This window comes from Rhinatrema bivittatum, chromosome 2 (genome assembly GCF_901001135.1).
Source record: "Rhinatrema bivittatum chromosome 2, aRhiBiv1.1, whole genome shotgun sequence".
NCBI classification, from domain to species: Eukaryota; Metazoa; Chordata; class Amphibia; order Gymnophiona; family Rhinatrematidae; genus Rhinatrema; species Rhinatrema bivittatum.
This window is the reverse complement of record NC_042616.1, coordinates 638,231,344-638,251,542: the sequence shown is the minus strand read 5'-3', so window position 1 is coordinate 638,251,542 and position 20,199 is coordinate 638,231,344. Positions and strand designations below refer to the sequence as shown.

General features: G+C 43.5%; 1 protein-coding gene and 1 long non-coding RNA gene across 14 annotated transcripts in view; one reads left to right on the top strand and one right to left on the bottom strand.

Annotated features, from left to right (window-relative positions):
* The window catches only part of LYN (LYN proto-oncogene, Src family tyrosine kinase), a 213,302-nt gene that overhangs the window by 172,941 nt on the left and 20,162 nt on the right, over positions 1-20,199 (bottom strand). For 2 of the 13 annotated variants that reach the window (XM_029591288.1, XM_029591290.1), the window contains exon 1: positions 18,201-18,660. The exons of 5 other annotated variants lie outside the window; for them this stretch is intronic. In XM_029591288.1, coding sequence (XP_029447148.1) covers positions 18,201-18,312 — 112 coding nt within the window. In that variant the 5' untranslated portion in view covers positions 18,313-18,660. Of the gene's footprint in view, positions 1-17,036; positions 17,127-18,200; positions 18,661-18,882; positions 19,130-20,199 lie in introns of those variants that run through there. 6 more of the 13 variants (XM_029591299.1, XM_029591293.1, XM_029591289.1 and 3 more) reach the window with 6 other exon arrangements.
* On the top strand, positions 6,400-19,059 carry LOC115085369. Its single transcript, XR_003854815.1, has 2 exons — positions 6,400-6,559; positions 18,044-19,059. It is a non-coding gene; the product is annotated as an uncharacterized LOC115085369 (long non-coding RNA).

The window sequence follows — 20,199 nt, the reverse complement described above, 5'->3', positions numbered from 1 at the left end:
AGCAGACAGCTAATCCACCATGAAACTGGTGGAGAGTCCCATTCAGCATCAGTGAGCAAAACATACTGGGCTTTAAAAAAAAAAAAAATGCTGAATGAAAAAAAAAAAAAAAAAAAAAAAAAAAGGGGAGAAAATTATCAATACACTGATAGGGAGTTTTATTCAAAGATGATGCGATCATATAGAAATTCAATAGATGAAATATATTTCTTCACTAAGTTTCAATCTGCATTACGTTGTCCCAAGCCCTTTTTACTCAGGGAAAATCTCCAATAATTGTTCCTGCTCAGCCGGTGCATCTGGAAGTTCCTGATACTGATAGGTTAGCTATAGTTTTTCCTCAGAAAAAGTAATAAATTTACATTCCAATTTTCCTACTGGTAATACACCAAAAACTGCTCTCTTTCCTGTTTTATGGGCGAAAGTTTCATCCCATTTCATTACTTAGCATTTCCTGTTTATTATTACATTTGAAGCACTCTGTCTGCCCTTATATCCCTGCCCTTGCTGGGTTATCAAGGTTGTCAGTGTCCCTCTTTTGCTGTTTACATCTGATTATTTCATCCTCTCTGTGGAGGAAATTTTCAAAGGAGTTACTCTTATAAATGTAACATACTATCATAGCAATTTACATGCGTAAAGTGCTCTTACAAGTGTATCACCTATGGACCACTCAACAGCATTTATTGCAGCAATTTTCAAAAGCCCACTTACATGGGTAAAGTGCATTTGCACATAGAAAACCCAGTTTCATGCGTGTAAGTCCTTTTCAAAATGACTCCGGTTCTGAGGGGATTATCCCTGTTTCCCTGAAAAAAAAAAAAAAATAGAATGTGTTCCCTAAACGTAAGTGGGTTTAACTTTCAGAAAGCTTTGAAACTACCATCTGATATCTTTTTTCTTGCTAAACTGTGGAAAAAGATAGTACTAGACCAGATGCAGGAATTTTGAACAAATATGTTTATTTGACCCTTGTCAATATGGTTTTTATAAATGTAAATACTACAAAAAGCTGCTTTCTACACTTGATTATTTAAAAGACAAGGGCTTGATCAAGGGCAGGTCTATTTGATAGTTTAAGTATCACTGTATCCTTTGATACTACAGATTTTCATATTTTACTTAATTGTCTGAAAGAAATGGGTATTGGGGACCCCATTGTTAAGATGGATTGCTTAATTCCTATCTGATCATACCCAAGTCCAAGTGGGAAGCTCTCGTTTGCAATGCTTTCCTTTGATGTCCAGTGTCCCTCGTTATTTGCTACTCTTTTTAATAATCTACTTACTTCCATTAGCCAAACTCTTCCTGGATTTTGGGATTCAATTTCACTTGTATGCCGATATTCAGTTGCTTTTTCCATCGATTTCCAAGCATTAATATTTGCCAGCACGGACTACTGTAATTCACTTTTCCTAGGATTACCATATACCACTATCAGACCACTGCAAATACTACAAAACTCGGCTGCCAGAATACTTACTGGTAAAGGCAGAAGAGATCATATCACCCAAACACTTGCAGATTTACACTGGCTCCCAATAGAACAGAGAGTTCAATTTAAAACACTATGCACAGTTCATAAGCTAATAAATGACGAAAACTGACTGGCTAAACACTGCTTTACGATTACATGTCCCTCAAAGAAATCTCAGATCGACCAATAAAGCTCTGCTAACCATACCCTCAGTCAAAATAGCAAAGTTGACCCATGTTAGAGAGAGAGCACTATCTTTAGCAGGACCATTATTATGGAACACATTACCACTGGAATTAAGACTAATGAAAGAATTAAAACTCTTCAAAAAAGGCTTAAAAACATGGCTCTTCAAAAAAGCATTTCACAGTGAGGTAGTGGAACAACAACACATACACAAAGCAGGAAGTCACCAAGTAAAAGCAGAACTGCTTATTTTTATTATCTTCTCACAATTAAGTATTAAATTAGACCGTTAATCGTAAATGGTAACCACACCCATTCCCCATGTAGAGTATATTATTGAACTATGTAACCGTATAATACTGGCACCCTATGGATAATTTAGAAACCACATATTTGTGCCTAACTGTAAACCGTTGTGATGGTGCACTACTAAACGATGGTATAGAAAAGTTTTAAATAAATAAATGGTTCTAGCTCTGCTCCCACTATTGACTAAACATATGCAGGCTATTAATTAGGGATGTGCAATCGTTTTTTGACGATAAGGAAATTCGTACGATATTTCCTAAATCGTCATGGATCAGGAAACCAATAAAACGATTGCACTTTCCCCGATCTGCGGGAATATGAGATATTCCCGCGGCCACACGAACTCAAAAGTGGAAATGATCGGGCACCCGATGCACATCTCTACTGTTAATGCTATAGATGTTTGAGAATAAGTTAGGTTAAAACCTAAGTAAAACTGCCATCTGAGTCAGCCGGTTCCAAATCCCTGAGGGTTTCTCAGTTTTACACTAGGCGACATGATGGTATCAATTCATATTGAACTGCAAATACCTTGGGACTGTAATTGGTCCTACTCTATGAAGGCTCAAATTAAGGTGGTTGGAAAAAGCACCCTCTACAAATTGCAACTGGTTGGGAGTTTGAAGCCAATCCAGCCTCCAGAGATTTTAATTCTGTTCGAGTGTTTGTCACATCTCATATCGATGTTTGAGAATTCTGTTTGCATGGGCCTTCCTGTCTCCATACTTCAACTGGTTTAAAATGTGGCTTTCCAGCTTGAACATAGTTTATCCATCTTGACAATCTGGTCACAGATTTCTTGGAGGGAATGCTGCAAGATTTGTTTGTTTTGTTTTTACGGCCTTACAAGGAGTGACCGGTGCATCTCATTTCTACTCTTATGGCACATGTTGTTGAAGTCTTCACAGATGTCTTGTCAGTGAAGCAATTTAATCTCTCAGAAATGCAAACTAAGGCATTTAACGGAGCCATTCTGCTACTCTGAAATTCCCCGCCACTTGAACTTAGTAAGCATTATTTGGCCTTTCAGGAAAAAGTCAAATCTCTATTTTTTGAAGAAACATTTCCATTAGGTATAGGATGGATTGAGGTTACATCTGCTACTGACTTGCATCATGCTTAGTGTCATTGTATTAATATGCTATAATCTGCCATTTGTGAAGCAGGGAAAAATTTCAATTGAGCTACATCCCGAGGAAAAAAAAAAAGCTTCAGAAGAATAATCCATTCGGTATGCAAGGATTTGGTTTCGTTATAAAAGATCCTAGCAAGCGATATTCATGCAAGTGGAGAGTGTTGGAAATGTGTTGGAAATGCGGTTTGTGTCACTGGGCTGGGCTGTACTGAGCGTGTGTACTAAGCTGTTTTGAGTTACTAGGGTTTCTGTATTGCTGTGTATTTACTTGCTTCCTGTTTCTGTGTGAATTGAGTTGCTGGCTGCTCACAGCTGCGATTTACCTTTTTAAATCAAAGTATTGCTGTTTTACTGCACTGGCAAATAGGAAACCTCTCTGGTTTGTTTGTTTTCCTTTAGAAGGCATTCTTGTATGCAAATAGAGTCCATTATGCTACAAATTTAGCAGTAGCCATGGAATAAAACAGATGGTTTCTAAACAACCGTGAAAAGCTTTATAAGAATCTGACATGCTCCTCAGACTCACATTTACTTTGGTGCCAGTTAGGGAGAAAGACTTATTTACTTCCCGCTACTGGGTTCGAACCTCTTGGCATAACAATCTGAAAGCAATGGGGTAGATTTTCCGATGTGTGTGCATGCGCTTCCTGGTGCGCACACACAGATGCGATTTTCTAACATGCACGTGCCGGCGCGCGCATGTTCGAAAATCTGAGGGCTGCATGCGCATGTGTGCCGGATTTTATAATCCGCGCATATGTGCAGGTGGCGCGAATTAATGCAGCCTCCACGCAGCGATGCATTCCAGCCTTCTCGAGTTCCCAAACCCCCTTCCCCATCACCTAAAACTCACCTACCTGGCCTTTATTTTTTTTTGTTTTATTACTTGCTGCTCCTCGGGAGCAGAGGTAATTTACCTGCGCCAGCTGGCACGCACTATCCCAGCTGGCCTCCATCCCACCCAGAACACCCCTCTCCAGCCCACCCCTTCGAAGAAGCCCAGCACCTGTGTGTGTACTGGGCTTTATGCGTGTGGCCGGGCCCCTTTGAAAATTCGCTCGGCATGCGCAAGGCCTAGCCACACCTGTAAAGCCCGGACTTTATGCATGCAGGGCTTTTAAAATTCGGGCGAATTTTGCTAACACTGTAGAAAGACTGGTGCTTTGCATGGGCTCCATCAAGTAGCCTGGCGCATGCTGTACTCAAAGGGCCAGATTTTAAGATTTACTTGCGGGCGTAGATTTGTGCGCGCAACCTGGCGCGCACAAATCTACGCAGCCGCGCGCATGTTATAAAATCCGGGGTCAGCGTACGCAAGGGGGTGCACAATTGTGCGCGCCGAGCCACGCAGCCTTCCTCCGTTCCCTCCAAGGCTGCTCCGAAATTGGAGCAACCTTGGAGGGAACTTCCCTTCCACCCCCCGCCCACCTTCCCCTCCCTAAACCCCCCCCCCCCCTTACCTTTATCTGATAAGTTGCGCCTGCCTCCGGGCAGGTGTAGGTTACAGGCACTGGCCAATGGCCGGCCCGCGATCCCAGGCACACTGGCAAATGGCCGCTCTGCCTGGAGGCTCTGGCCCCGCCCCCCCATCCCCTTTTTCAAGCCCCGGGACATACACGCGTCCCGGGGCATGCGCGTCACCGGGCCTATGCAAAATAGGCTCGGCACGCGCAGGAGCAGATTCTCAGGGTTACGCACGTAACTCTTTGAAAATCCGCCCCATAACTTTCTACGTTGGCATTAATTCTGGGGCACCAGACAACTTCTGGCTAGGACGTTGCTGCACAGAGTTCCCTACATGAGTTGAATATTAAGATTCCTCATTGATGTCTGTTTTAAAAGTCAAGGTAAGAATCCAAGCTGATTTTTTGCATATGTTTACATCAGTTTTAATTTAGTTCAACCCTATGTCTATCACACAGGCTACATGAAGGCCCGGTGCATGGGCCCCCAGCTGAGGACCACTGCTGCAATGACTGAGCTCTGGGACCTGAGACAAGATATAAAATAGGGGACAAATCCCCAGGTAATTATGAATTAAGACTCCTACTGCCAGATCCAACTGAGCTGTAAGCCCAAGAGGAGCAGGGTGAAAACTGCTAGATAAAAAAAAAAAAAAAAAGAAGTCCCTAAGGAGTATAATATCTATGCAGGTATAGTCTATAGGCGCCAGCACAAGGACAACTAGTAAATATGGACATGATAGAAGCCATCCAAAGGACAGCATGCAAGAGAGGGGTGCCTACCAGATATAGTTGCTCCAGTAGCCGGCACTTTCTAATTAATATGATATCCTGAAAACCTGGCCTGTTTGACACTTAAGGACTAAAACTTAGTAGGTTTCACCAAACCCAATATATATCTTCAGCTGGCCTGTGTGAACAGGTTTATGATCCCCTCATGCCTAAGGATGATTTTCCCATTTTATAAAAAGCATTAGACAAAAAAAACCCAAAAAAAAAAAACCTCCTGTCAAAAATGTCTTGCCAGTTGGAAGCTGCCGATAATGCTTCCAGTATTCCATTGAGGTGATGGGCAAGCACCGGCTCACGTGGGCAAGTCCCACCAGGCACACCCCTGCCACATTCTGGCTTGTGCTAACCCTGGGAGGGCCACACCTGAACGGCTGACCGGTTAATTAAGAGGCTAATTTTGAGTCCTTTCACCAAGCTTGAAGGCCTGTGGGGTTTCCCTTTGAAAATCTTTTGCCTGGTGGGGATTGAGAATACAAACTCCATGCCGAGGGAGGGGGGAAGTTAAAACTATATAAAGCTGCATGTGTAATTTGCTGACATGGCTCCAGCTTCACCCGTTTTCCCCCACACTGGGGGGTAAGGGTGGAAGGGAAAAGAACTGTGAAGCTGGATTTCTCCAGGGATAAACAAAAATCTACCACAGACACTTACTATGGAGAACCCCTTTGAACACTGCTCTTTAAGAGTGCAGGGGAAAGCAGACAAAAAAAAAAAAATGTATTTAAAACACAAAAACCTTTTGAATCTTGGAAATCGCAAGCTTTTTATGTTAGATTAAAATAAACCAGCTGACATTTTGTAGTTAAGGCAGAAGTTACAGTTTCCTCCAGAAGTGAGATGTACGTCCTCGCCTGATTTTCATCATAGGAAAGAGAAACAGCTGTTCAGGAAGGGCAGGGGAGGCAGAAAAGGGGGAAGGAGCTGCACTTTCATGTAAAGCAATGGGGAAACGAGGAGGTGCTGCTGTGCAATCTAGAAAACCTCAGCACTGGCACACGGAGTTACGCAGGCAATTTAGTCAAAGACAGCTACGGGATTGCAACGGAAAGGGGAGGTCGTGCAGACAGGACATTTTAAGCTGCCAGAAGCTAACTGGAATATTTCCACTGCCACAACAAAAAGCAGGGGGTGGCGGCTCCTCGGGCAACAGAAAACAGACCGCAAGGGAGCGCACAACAGCCACCAGGCATACACAAGGTCAGAATGCAAGAGTACTAATTTCCTAAGTTAAGGGGTTGTGGGGAGGAGAATCCATTAATATTAAGAAAGTAAATGCAAGAGAAAAAAAAACAAAAAACAAATACCAGAATGGTTTAAAAAAAAAAAAAATCACTGAAAGGGTAAGGAGAGAACCAAAAAAGGCACAAAAGATCTCAGGAAAGAGGATGGAAAAACATCTGGAAAGGTTGGTGGGAAGTGGTGGTAGGTAGTTAGGATAGAAAAGATGTAAACAGAAGAAAGATAATCAAGGCAGAAAAAAAGTGACAAGTGTTTTAGATAAGTTAGTGACAGGAGGAAGTGCGGGGATGTAAATTAAAAAGAGAGAGAAAAAAAAAAGAAGAATATGTGGAGGGCAAAATGGATAACACAGACATTTGTTTTCAGTATTCACTGAAAAAAGGTTTGGAGCAGACCCACAGATCAGGGCACGGGTCCATAAAAGGTGGAGAGGTAGCTACCACGCCATACGCAGAAGAAAAGAATTTGCATTAGGAGTAAAAGTGAAAGGGGAGAAGGCCGTGGAGACCGATGGGGTAAATCCTAGGAGTTTAAAAGGGAACGCCAAGGTTTACGTGTTCCACTGACAGATCTGTTCAATCATTTTTTACTGACAGGAATGGCTGCAGAGGCCTGAAGCTAAGAAATCATCCCCCCCCCCCCCCTTCAGAAAAAAGGAGAAATAGGGAGAACAGGCCTAGTCATCTGATCTCACTGCAGGTAAATTAAATGGAGTCACTACCAAAAGGAGAAGATTGTGTGGAGTATTCTGAATTCAGCACAACATGGGTTTACCAGAGGGTAGTCCTGTCAAACCAAATCTGATCAGTTTCTTTTTACCAGGGACAGATGCTGGATAGGGTACAGATTTCACTAAGAATTGAATCTGTCCCACACTCATGGCTTCTAGATAAACTAGCTGAGTAACCTAGGGGGAAGGAGGAAGTGCTAAGCTGGTAATCTGAGCTGGAAACTGTTTGAATGATAGGCAGAGGATTAAATGGATTTCATTCTAAAGGAAGGGTGGTTACCAGTGGAGAGCTTCACAGAGCATTCCTGGATTCAATTCCATTAGAAAGTTTTCATAAAAGAGATACTAGAGAGAGGCTGGAAGGAAAGGTTTGTCTGCAACAGGGCAGATTCTCAAGATGAAATTAGAAAAGATAAGGCAAAACCTAGAAAACATGAAGAGTGGTCAAAGGCAGACAGCTAAGTTTTAATGTAAAAACTATTAGTCCAAATATTGAATTACCTTGATTTGACATTTAATGAATTCAAAATTTCAAAGGTGAGACCATTATTCCATTTCTAATGCACTAACTACACACATTTTTCACATAGAATTTGCTCTATTTCTGAGCATTGTAATCAGTTTGCGCAATATATGTGCAATTTTTTTTAAAATCAGTTTTCAGATGCAAATAAAACATCTTGTAAGTCCACAAGAAATCTTGAAGATGTGTTTACAGTTATGAGCCCAATACTGCCACAGGGATTCAAATCACAGCTTAAAAGATTACAAAATTGCATAAGAAGTGCTTGTTAGTATCTATGGACTTCACGGGTCCTATTCAAGACTTCAAAACACTGTCAGGCCGATGCAATACAGACGCGCTAAAACTGTGCATCCGCTTTCCTAACGCACGCCCATCCACCTCTCCCGGGGGGGCGCAATGCAGTAGGTAAATGAGCTACTGCGTTAAAAGGAGGCACTAAGAGAAACTGTGCATCCCTAGCACCTCCCCGGCATCAGGCACCTAGGAGAAGTAGCTGTGCATGAATTAGGAAAATGGTCGCTCACTTTAACCTGACTGCCAGCAAGATTTTTTTTTTTTTTTTTTACCCCTACTCTTTTTTTGGTTCCTCCAACTTAATATTGCCATGATATTAAGTTGGAGGAACTACAGAAAAGCAGCATTTTCTGCTTTTCTGTTAAGTATTGAGGGGCCCTTAAAGTTAACACCTGCTCTGGGGCAAGAGTTAAAAAAAAATATATATATATATATTATTTATGAGGCGTTAAATTGAGAGTAAATGTATACGCAGTGGGCACACATTTAATTTTTTTACATAAGTGGGTAATAGCCTCATCAACATGAATTTACATGTGAAGAGGTAGGTTGTCAATAGAGCAAAAGTGCTTTGTCACTTTCGTGACTCACACCCGTGCCGGACATACACCAATGAGCAAAGTCTGTTCCTCTTTATGGTCACATCAGACTATGAAGGGATCCTGGGAGGCTCATGCGTAATGGTAGCTAGCTACATTGATTCTAGCATCACGGCATGATCTAACTAGCAGTTGGGTATGGTAGGCTGCAAGGTCTGAAACAAACTGGGAGACCAAGCAGGAAAAAAAAAAAGCAAAAAAAAAGCCGCAAGGGCTCCCATAGCCAGGTCTATCTGGCAGGCTATGCAGGGGACCTAGGAGGTCGGGTGCTTGGACAAGAGCCACATTAGTACTACTGGCTATTCAGATTACAGAGCCTCGCTAGGCGTGGAAAAAGTGGGTGCTAGATGAAACTAAGTGGGGGGATCTTGAACGCTCAACTGCCTAAGATGGTAGAGCACAAAGGAGGAAGGTAAAAGACTGTCCTGGAGGAGGAAGAGTCCTTACAAGTAGTCACAATCTGGGACCAACAGTTAGGATGTACCCTTAGCAGCGCGGACAGAAGAAGTGGACAGACTAGATGAGCCGGATGGGGTTTTTTTCCCTGCTGTAGTTTACTGCTGTGTTTCTTCCAAAACATGTCACAAGCACAGAGTTTCACTCCTACCACATCCGAGACAAGAGAACCCTTTGGTTTTACATGCAACATCAGACCCTGAAAAGTAGACATATTAAAAAAATTCTTCTACTAAACAGGAGTAGTTTCCCAACTGAATTTGAAGACATGTTATCAGCAAGTTAAAAAGCATTACAAAAGGTTCAACAATGGCCCCCAACATTACTAGTTTGTGTCTCTTATTTTGACTAGAAAGAGCTTTTTCAAGCTCCAATTTTGCAACTAAAATTCATATTTGGAAATGGCATATTGACATCATGTGCAAGATCCAGAAAGGATTGGAATGTGAAATAGGTGTTTTCAGTGTGGTCAAATTCTATTGTAATACAGCAGTTCTGAGAAATTTTGGGGGGGATTTTTCAATTAAAAAACAACAAAACACACACACACACAAAATATAAGGTCTCACATTTTAGCTTATGCTGCACTGAGTCGGGCATACCCTCCCCAGGCATTTCCCCTGGTACCTGTCCCGTGGATGCAGTTCTCTCTCACTTGCTTAAATTCTCTCTCTTTCAAATTTCAAAAGAAGATAAGCCTTTACGTGATCCCCTTTATTCAGACAGCAACTCTTGGCACCTTCTTTTTTGTTAGGCCATCTTTCCTCTGACTTTCACACAGGACAATTCTCTTTCTCCAACCTCTGCAGAAATCTGTCTTAGACAGATGTAACCCCCCCCCCCCCTTTTTTCGGGGGTCACCTTCAGTGGCTGCAAGGGTACGAGAAGATCTTTCTTCACCTTTGGAAACTGACAAAAGCCAGGATTCATCCAAATGAGAACCAGCAAAAGCACTTGCTCAAAAAAGAAATTACAGGTCCATGCCTGAATTGTTCCAAAAACAGAGAGGGGAAAAAAAAAAAAAAAAGAAGAGTATTGCCTAAGTGTCAGGTACGTACTCTCCTCCTCCTTCAATCCCATATATGACCTCTAACTCCACCTCCCCCTTCTAATTTCAGTTAATTTTGCAGTGAATGAAGCTCTCTGGCACAACAACATTATTTGAAATGAAACAGGTCTTTATTGGATGGACATGGCCACAGCATAGGAAACAATTACAATACTAAATTCAACCAGTAAACCCTAAAACATTATGCAGTCCCTATAAGGTGACCACACCCTCACCTGAGTTGCAGTTCATAAAGGCTCATTATGTATCGGGCTAATGCAATGTTCTGGTGTTGGGGGTCGCAGGGCCGTCAAAGCCTCATCCCTCCAATGAAAGAGCAGGACTTACTTGTTAGGACGCAAAAGTAGTATTGGGGAGTGAGTAGGCCAATCCCGACCATCAAAGCCAAAGATTTAACAGGCAACTCATGCACACTCTCACCCACCGATGCAACAAAGTGGCAGGAGATACCCAGTTTTTATTTACTACCTGACCAGATTTCACATTGCACATGCTGTGCACAACGTAGCAGCAGGAGTACCCGCTTGGTATTCTCTGAACAACTTTAAAAATGCACTAGCCATGCACCCTTAAGAGTGCGGTCGACTCCACCGCAAGACCACGGTAGCAAGTAGTGACACCTCGCTTGCTGGGGGCTCCCCCACCAACCTAGCTGTGGCTCTATTCCAATAGCATCAGTGGTGTCTAAAGCAGTAAGGACCTTTGCAGCCCAATACCCCAGCACGGTAGAGCCCACCCAGTCGCCAAACATGCAACAAGCTGTAACTACCATCAAGGCTCATGTTCAATAACTCATTATGTCATGATAAGTCCACAAGATACTGCATATTACTGCCAAGATTGCTTAGCCCTTTCACAATCAAAGAAGGATTTTACAGGTTGGCACCTGCATATACAGTTGCCGGTTGGCACCTGCAGATCCAATTGCCTTCATTCAGTTTGGTAAGTCATGAATAACACTGTAAGCAAAGTGTATATTGCTGCTGGGAGAGCACAGCCCCTCCAAATCCAGAAGGAGGATATTGCATATTAGCACAAACATATGCAAATTCAGGAATGGCAATACATGCTGTATATTGCCATGTGCCTGTCAAAGCCCCATCCCCAAACCTGCAGTGTTTATTACACAGATTGTGCTGCATGCAGTAATAAATTGAAGAAGAGTATAATAAACCTGAATTACCCAACCCACAGGGGGTCCACCAAGCACATTTGTCAAACATGGATAAATAGCACACGGCACATAAGGGGCTGAAATGAACTTGTGTAGAACTACATGCATGATGGAGACTGACAAAAATAAATGAATGTAAGCTTCTTTCAATAGCACAAGTTCAGAGACGAGGATGCATAACCAATATGAGAAGCAAGAATGGAACTCAAGTAGAGAAAAGTGATGGGTCCATAGACTATGTGGTAACACAACCACATCCTTGAACACAGGATTGCAAGAGCCGCAAGTGGCAAGCTTTTGATATCTATAGCAGAGAGTCTAATGCCTGGTGACATGGCTGCCATGTTCCTGCATTGCTTCTCCAGGATTTCCAAAAAGAATGCCCATCCTCCTCCAAGTACTAGACAAAATTTCCCATAGGACTGAATATGGGTGAAAGTCATACTTGAGTCTGGTATCCCAAGATACCTGGTCACAGCAAAGCATGAACAAATGGATGGTTGGGAAGATAGTTGAGATGTTGCAAATAGGGTATCAGCAATCGCTAAATAGCACCTCTGTCACCTTCTTAGAAGTGATTAGTCAAACAGCAGACCATGTCATTGACAGAACCACTTTGGCTAACTAAATGACAAAAGTAATTCTCTCTACTGGCCTGGCCTATGGCACCTGAATTGGAAACAAATATGGTCTGCATATTTCTTGGCTAACAGTTAAGACTGTCTCAGTGGAAAAAGAAGAGACCTTGCCCAGATGAGAATTTACACTGAAGGATACTTTATCTAAATCTACCTGTTTGTAAAATGCCTATGTAAATAAAAACCAAGGCAGAGAGACAATGCAACAACTTAAGCTTTTAAGCAGGAGACATGGACAGAGGGAGTACAGAGATCAGAAATATCCCCTCCCCCCTTGGAAGAAGGGGGGCAGTCTGAGATGGAGAAAAAATACAGACTCTGGCATACAGATGTGGCAGAACCGCCTCCAAGAAATGGAGAGGTGGGGAAAAAGACCTGTAATGTGGCAAAGACCCTCCACCCACCATGTGATTATGCATATTTATCAGCTGGAAAGTATAAGACATATGCAAATAAGGAGAAGAGAGTGAAATCAGAAGAAGCAAATCCTGAAAGCAACCCTGAAAACAGAGAAGGGACCCCTGAACTAAAAAGGAACCAGAAGAGCAAAAGGAGAGTGAGTCTGAAGCAGACCAGCAATCCTTGCTATTGAGGAACGAGAAGGCTAGGTGTGGCCAGGAGACCGAAGCAGGAGACCGGAGAGAGGAGATACCCTGCTCAGATTCAGAAAAGTGACACAGAGTCTGAGACAGTGAGGGGAAAGAGCTGCCCTGGACAGCACAGCAAATACCAGAGCCAGAAGCAAGTCTCCTTCCTGGATGGCTGCCAGCATTACCAGTACCAAACCCAGGAAGCAAGTCTCCTTCCCTGCACACATTCTCCAGATCTCCCGCCAGCATCAGTTTCAGAGGTGAAAAGAGGGATATCGCCTGAGGTTGGGACCGGGGTAAGTAAGTTAGCCATCAGTAATATATCATCTCTTTTGTCCTCCGTTCTCCCATTCAGTATATCTGGAGGTTAGGCACCAGTGTCTATGCAGGTTCAAAAACAAAAAATAAAAAATGCAGTTGAGCAGGTGGCTCAGAGGCAAAGGTTGTATTCTTCAGTCAGGGTAGGGAACTAAAAATCAATTATTTTCTTCCCCACTGTAACCCACTCTTCTGTCACTGAAATATGCCCCCTCATGAACCCACTCCTTGGAATAAAGGAGGGTCTCACTCAAAAGGTGTCCAAATGAAATATTTCTGGGGTTTCCAGCAGGCAGACATAAGCAATGTTAAAATTCACTATTGAAATCCAGATTCACATCATTGATATTAAAGCAACAACAAAAACAAAAACAAAAAATTCTTCCTCCAAATCTTCACTTGAATAGCATAGCACAAATATCTCCCATTCTCCCTCAGTTCAGAAAAGTGTCAGTACTCACATAATTCTTGTCAGTCACAGTCCCATCAGTACAGTTCATTCATTTCCCCCCAAGATTTCTACAAACCGACTGTGGCCCATATCCCCTAGGGTTGCTTCCTGGACACCATCCAGGAACCCATGGTTCACTGGCCTTGCTGGACTGAGTAAAATGAACTGTCCTCCAAGAAACTGTGAATCTCCCCTCTCAATTCTGAGAACTCTAGGACAGAACAGTTCCAGCTCTGATCACCACCATATACCGACCCCTAAAAAAATTCCCCCTCATAACAAGAATATACCAAATCTCCTTAATCGAGCTCTGCCCTGATTCACCGGCACAACCTACAAGCACAGGTTATGAAACATCCCTGAACTTCTCAACCAGGAACACATTTCTGGTCACCAGGGCCTGTCATATAACTTGCCATCATCTAATTTGCCACCAGAATTGGGTATTTGAATACTAAATCCCTTTGCTCATGGGTCACTTCCATACCTTACCCCTGAGAAGATGTCTGAACTCAGATTTTCCTTAGCTTTAAATCTAAGTTCCTGCTAAGCATCTTCCTCTAGTCTTTTTTTTTTTTTTTAATGCTTTTCTAACTCTTCTGGATACAACAGAGAAGATAAATACAAATCTGAGAACGTGCTGCTTTCTATAACATTACATTCAAGTTGTGAATGATCCTTTAACAGAAAAGAAAACCACATCAATTGCATTGATAGAGAATCTAGATACTAGGGATGTGAATTGGGCTTCGGACGATTGAAAATATCATCAATATTTTCAAAATAGTCAGCAATCGGGGGCTCTCCGAAAACAATAGGAAAACCCCACGATATTGATCGTGGGGCTTCCCTTATCATTTTGGGGGAGGGCGGGAAAAAACAGCACACAAAAATAACCCCTAAACCCACCCAACCCTTTAAAAGTAACCCCTTAGCTTCCCCCACCCTCCCGACCCCCCAAAACCTTTTTACAGGTACCTGGTGGTCCAGAGGGGATCCCGGGAGTGATCTCCCGCTCCGGGCTCTCCTCCGGCTACCGGAGCGCTGGAGATCGCTGGTAGGAGCACTGGATGGCCGGCACCATCTTGTGCTCCTACCATGTGACAGGGGCTGACCAATGGCATCGGTAGCCCTTGTGACGTAGTAAGGGCAAGGCTATCGGCGCCATTTTGGTTCCTGGCACCCGACGGCACGAGTGCAGGAGATCACTCCCGGACCCCCGCTGGACCCCCAGGGACTTTTGGCCAGCTTGGGGGGGGGGGGGCCCTGACCCCCACAAGACTTGCCAAAAGTCCAGCGGGGGTCCGGGAGCAACCTCCTGCACTCGGGCCGTATTGCCAGTATTCAAAATGGCGCCGGCGCTAGCCTTTGCCCTCTGTCACATAGTGAGGGCAAAGGTAGCGCCGGCGCTAGCCTTTGCCCTCTGTCACATAGTGAGGGCAAAGGTAGCGCCGGCGCTAGCCTTTGCCCTCTGTCACATAGTGAGGGCAAAGGTAGCACCGGCGCCATTTTGAATACTGGCAATACGGCCCGAGGTCGCTCCCGGACCCCGCTGGACTTTTGGCAAGTCTTTTGGGGGTCAGGAGGCCCCCCCAAGCTGGCCAAAAGTCCCTGGGGGTCCAGCGGGGGTCCGGGAGCGATCTCCTGCACTCGTGCCGTCGGGTGCCAGGAACCAAAATGGCGCCGATAGCCTTGCCCTTACTACGTCACAAGGGCTACCGATGCCATTGGTCAGCCCCTGTCACATGGTAGGAGCACAAGATGACGCCGGCCATCCAGTGCTCCTACCATGTGACAGGATCCGGCCTATGGCACGGATACCCTGTCACAAGGTAAGGGCAAAGGACGGCCCGGAGCGGGAGATTGCTCCCGGGACCCCCACTGGACCACCAGGTACATGTAAAAAGGTTTGGGGGTCGGGAGGGTGGGGGAAGCTAAGGGGTTACTTTTAAAGAGTCGGGGTGGGTTTTTTGTTTATCGGCTGGGCAGCCGATAAACAAAACGCGATTGGGCCCGATGGGAAAAAACCCACATGTGAATCTGAACCGGAATCCGAACCGGTTCTGATTCACATCTCTACTAGATACTGTCTCAACAATGCGGGAAAAGACAACAGAGATCCTTACATTATTTAAATCCTGATGTAAATAGCTAAACAGCATCATCTTTTCTATTTCAGTTAGAAAGCATCTGCTGATAAAAATCTTAGCAGGGTGTTATTGAGGGGCAGTTATCTTCTCAGCTGCTGTGAACTTCCTGTGTATTCCATTTGCAACTTCCTCTGTTCTCAGCTCAAAGTCTTGACCAACTCAAGCAGAAAAGAGGTATTAAGACAACTCTTAGGGAAACTGAAAAGAGGCAAGAGGATGAAATTATGACCCCATGAAAGCCCTGACAGGACTTTAATTAGCACATGTGCACAAACACACAATTGTGTCCCAATTCCTTAAAGTGATGAGAAATGTCCTCTCTGCAGTAATTTATTCCTCTATCTAGTTTGAACATTTCTTGAGGGAGACACCCACTGGGACTAAATTCTTGAATTAGCCCCATGTGCCTACTATTTAATGATTTACTAACGAACATCCTTCTCCCCACTAGGTAAAATATCCCCAAATTACAAAAGAGAGATTATGTTGAGAGAAGTTATCTACAAATGCATTTGTCATGACTCTAGTGGAACGTATAATGCATCTATCCAACATATATAACCAATACTTTGGACAACACTGAAAGATGTAATCCTTCATTAAGGAAAGGGCAGAATAGAAGACAATACTATAGTCAGTATATCAGGGGTAGCAAAGCTTCAGCTAACAAAACAATTGGACATCTATGCCAAGTAATTTTACTTACAAATATTATGGAAAAAATCCAAACCTTTATATGCTCACAAAACAAAAGGTTGTGTGTTCAAAAAGAGTACACAGGCAAAATAAAACAAGCTCAAAGAATTCCTGTCACCTGTTAAATTCTTGTCTGTCAAAGAAAAACTACATTTAAATCTAGGGTTTTGCAGCTATAACAAAGGTCACACCCTAAGTCAACAACACAATGTCCCAAAGACTGAATAGGATTTCAGCCCTGTACACAGTAGTCAAATCTCTAGAAACAAGGTTACTATCGCAACACAATACCTGAAGTACTGCATGTCATAAATGCAAGACATTCATTAAAATTTTACCATATGACACTAGAATGTTAGAAAAAACATTAACGTGTAGTGCTCTAATATAAAAGTTTATAACTAGGATTCTTTGTTTTCAGTTATTTTATTTTTCCTGGGGATTTTAATATGAAAATTAAAAAAAATAATAATAAAAAAATAGATTTTCCATTGATATTTTCTTGTCTTACAACATAGTCATTTTTTCCACTGTGTTTTTTGGGAACGTTGAAATTCCCAGACAAAAAACAAAAACAGAAAATGAATAACAACAACACACGCAAAAAAAGTGATGTTAACACAGTCCTTGATCCACCATGAGAAAAAAAATTGCAAGCATAGTTCACATAGGGTACTAGAATCAAATCAAAAAAAGAGGAAAACGTTTAGCAATTTGGAACTGAACAGATGCAACATTTCTTACTGGCCGCACAGCGCCTCAGCTGGAGGACGTTTCATCCTGAAGTGAAAGCAGAGCCATCCGCAGCGCCTTTTCAAGGGGCCAGCAGTGAGCGGGCCGCTGCCACTACTACTACGAGCCATCTCTGCCATCTGCCTACAGCTCTCTCAAAGAGCCCCCTTACATATGCAGCCCCCTCCCCCCTCGTGATTGATTGCAATCAGGCAACAAACCAGGGGCAGGCCACAGTGCCAAGCGGCTGCGATTTGGGAACAGGACACCAGACCCCGGAATGCTTATTTCTTGTTTTTAAAAGTACTTTTTTGGGGAGACAAGTATTTGCTTCTGAGCTCCCTGAATTCCCCACTAGAAAAGCAAGCGAGGGGGTGGCGGGGCGAGGCAGGGCAAACTGAGGAAATGGAAGCTGAAATAGTAACCGCTGCCACGGATCCTGCCTACATGTGATCTACAATCATTTTGTTTTAAAAAAAAATTGCGATTATGCAAGGTAACCAAGGCTCCTGGAATAGCATCACTCCCACAGGCAGAAAAAAAAAAAAGGACCATGAAAGTTTGACGTAAAGCCTGAGGATGCCGTGCTTTTTATTCAGTTACCGTTAAGGTGAAGACGAATGGTAGACTAATTTAAAAAAAAAAAAAAAAAGTTTAGGGAAAATAAGATAGAGAACCCCGGGCCAAGCAAATGTTCTCACCTCATTCCGGTGATTTTATTTTTACTTCTGAATATATCCAAGAACTTGAATCTCTCTAAAAGGGTGGAAATACATTAAAAAAAAAAAAAGGATATTTCACTTCAATCACCCCAACTCTTACTGGGGTCTCAAGTTTTCATCTACAGCATTTTTACCGTCGAACATGACAACTTCCTATTGTAATAGTTTTCTTTTAAACGGTAGTGTGGTTTATATTTACTTTTATTACAAGTTTTTATAGCAAAAGATACCATCTAATGCTGACTACTCGGTATCAAAATTGATTATAAAACTTTTTTTTTTTTTTTTTTTACACAGTCAAGAAGAAAAAGCTGCAGTAAAGGCCATTGCCAGAGCTGGACAGTAGCAGGGGAATAATTGGACCAGCAACGCAACGCCTTCTCTTTTCATTCCGAGCCGGCGTGAAGCTCGCAGGAAGGGAGGGGGCGCTACATTCAGTCCACCCCCGACTTACCTCGCTCTTCCCTGGGAAAGCAAACCCTGCCGGCACGGGAAAGAGGCGAGTCCTTCGCCCTCCCTAGCTGCCCTGCAGTGCACACTGCTCTAGTACTTCCTCCTTTCCACATGCAAACAAAAAAAAATAAAATAAAACTGATGCACGCTCCTGAACAGAAACCTAAGATTCCCAAACGAGTAAAAGCACAGGCGTAGAGCCGCTTCTACACACAGGGAGCACGGCCGCTTCTACACACAGGGAGCACAGTGTTTAGCCCTTCCGCAACATCCCAGCACAGCTGGCAAGAGCCCACAGCTTTGGTCTGCGAGGACTCGCTTTGCACCGCAGGTTAGTTAGGGTTTTGTTTTTTTTAACCACCAGAAGAATTATTTCCCAGGATCAACAGAAAGCGCTAAATAAACCGAGCAAACTGGCAGGGAGCTATCAATTAATCTCCCTCTCACGGGCTCCTCCACCTGCCGATAACAAAAGAAAACTAAACAAAAACGGCCAGCAAAGCATTTTCAATCCCTCCCGGCCTAATGAGGGGCGGGGGGGGGGGGGGGGGGAACCTTTCCTCTCCCGCGCCCGGTTCAAAGGACAATCACCTGTTTGGATATGGCAAAGCCCGAGGCCCCCTCCCCCCACCAAACAGAGCGCAATCGGTGCGCGAGCGCGCAAAGGCGAGGCGGATACCTACTCTCCTCCCGGCTCTGGAAGTTTGGGCGAGTTTTAAAGTCCCGGATCCTGCCGGCTTCTGGCTCCCCGGGGGAGCAGCGGAAGAAGGAGGCTCACCTCCGAAGTCTCTTTGGAGTGATTTGTTTTAAACTGCCGTTTGAGATAGAATAAAATAAAATACGAAGGAAAAAAAAAAAAAGGAACCACCAGGCGAGAGCGCGAGTTGTTCGTTTAGTCCGATCAAGGCTAAATTCCTCCTGCAGCTGCCGGTCAGTTAGAGGAACTTGTGCTCACAGGGTTGTTGATTAAGAGTATTCAGTTTTACTTCCTGGTACAGTAATCCACTATTTGCATAAAGAACTGAAGTCTGCGCTCCTTACCTTCTAAAAGCAGATACAAAAAGTTTATCTTACTGTACTTCAACAAAAAGGTGACCCTTTCAAAATCGCATAATTATTCATGTTTGCCAACTGGATGTTTTGATTTCTATGTTTTGTTTAATGGGACACAAAGTCTCTCATCTTTGAAAAAGCATACCACATGTCAAGGCATAAGGAAGCCTGGATAGAGCAGTGAAGTAGGAGACAGGATTAGTCCTCTGAAGAGTCGGTTTAAAATCCTGCTCTCCCTCTGATCTTTTGCATACCTCTGGACAACTCGTTTGTCCCCTGTACTTCACCTGCATTCTTCTCCCACTCCATGCTTAACGTTATCCAACAGTAATTATCCCATTATTAAACGATTTTTTAAAACATCCTTAAGCAGTTGCTTTGTTTGTCTGAGGGTAATTTTCAGAAGAATTTATAAGCTATAAAACTGGGTTTTACATGTGTAAATGGGCTTTTGAAAATTGCTATGCTATTGTTGCCCGTAGGATTTGTAAATGATGCTGTGGCGCTGCCGGGTCAAAGGTGCTGGACACAGAAGTGGGTGTGCTAATAATAGTGAACTGATTCGTCAAAAGTTAAATCAAAGCAATTACAGCTGGCTGTCTGCTTCCTGCTGTGTAAGTGTCTCTGGTTCAGGTTCCTTATGCAAATCTTACCACTCCTGCTCTGAGTGTGTAAGAGTCCAGTAACCGGGGGAAATCCTACTTTGTGCAGGGGACCCCGTTAAACATAGAAAAATCCTATCTGAGTCCACTCATGTTTAGTCCTTTTACCCAGCCTTTACATGAGTCTCTGGGGATTGAAGATCCTGTTGAGCATCTTCAGAGTTCTTCACCTTCATTCTTATAGTTCTTGGACCTCTCAGAAGGAGGGATCAGATGGCACAGCTCAGAGCTGTGTCTTTCCAGTCCAGCTGAGGCAAGGAGGGGTGGGCAAAAAAAAACAAAACA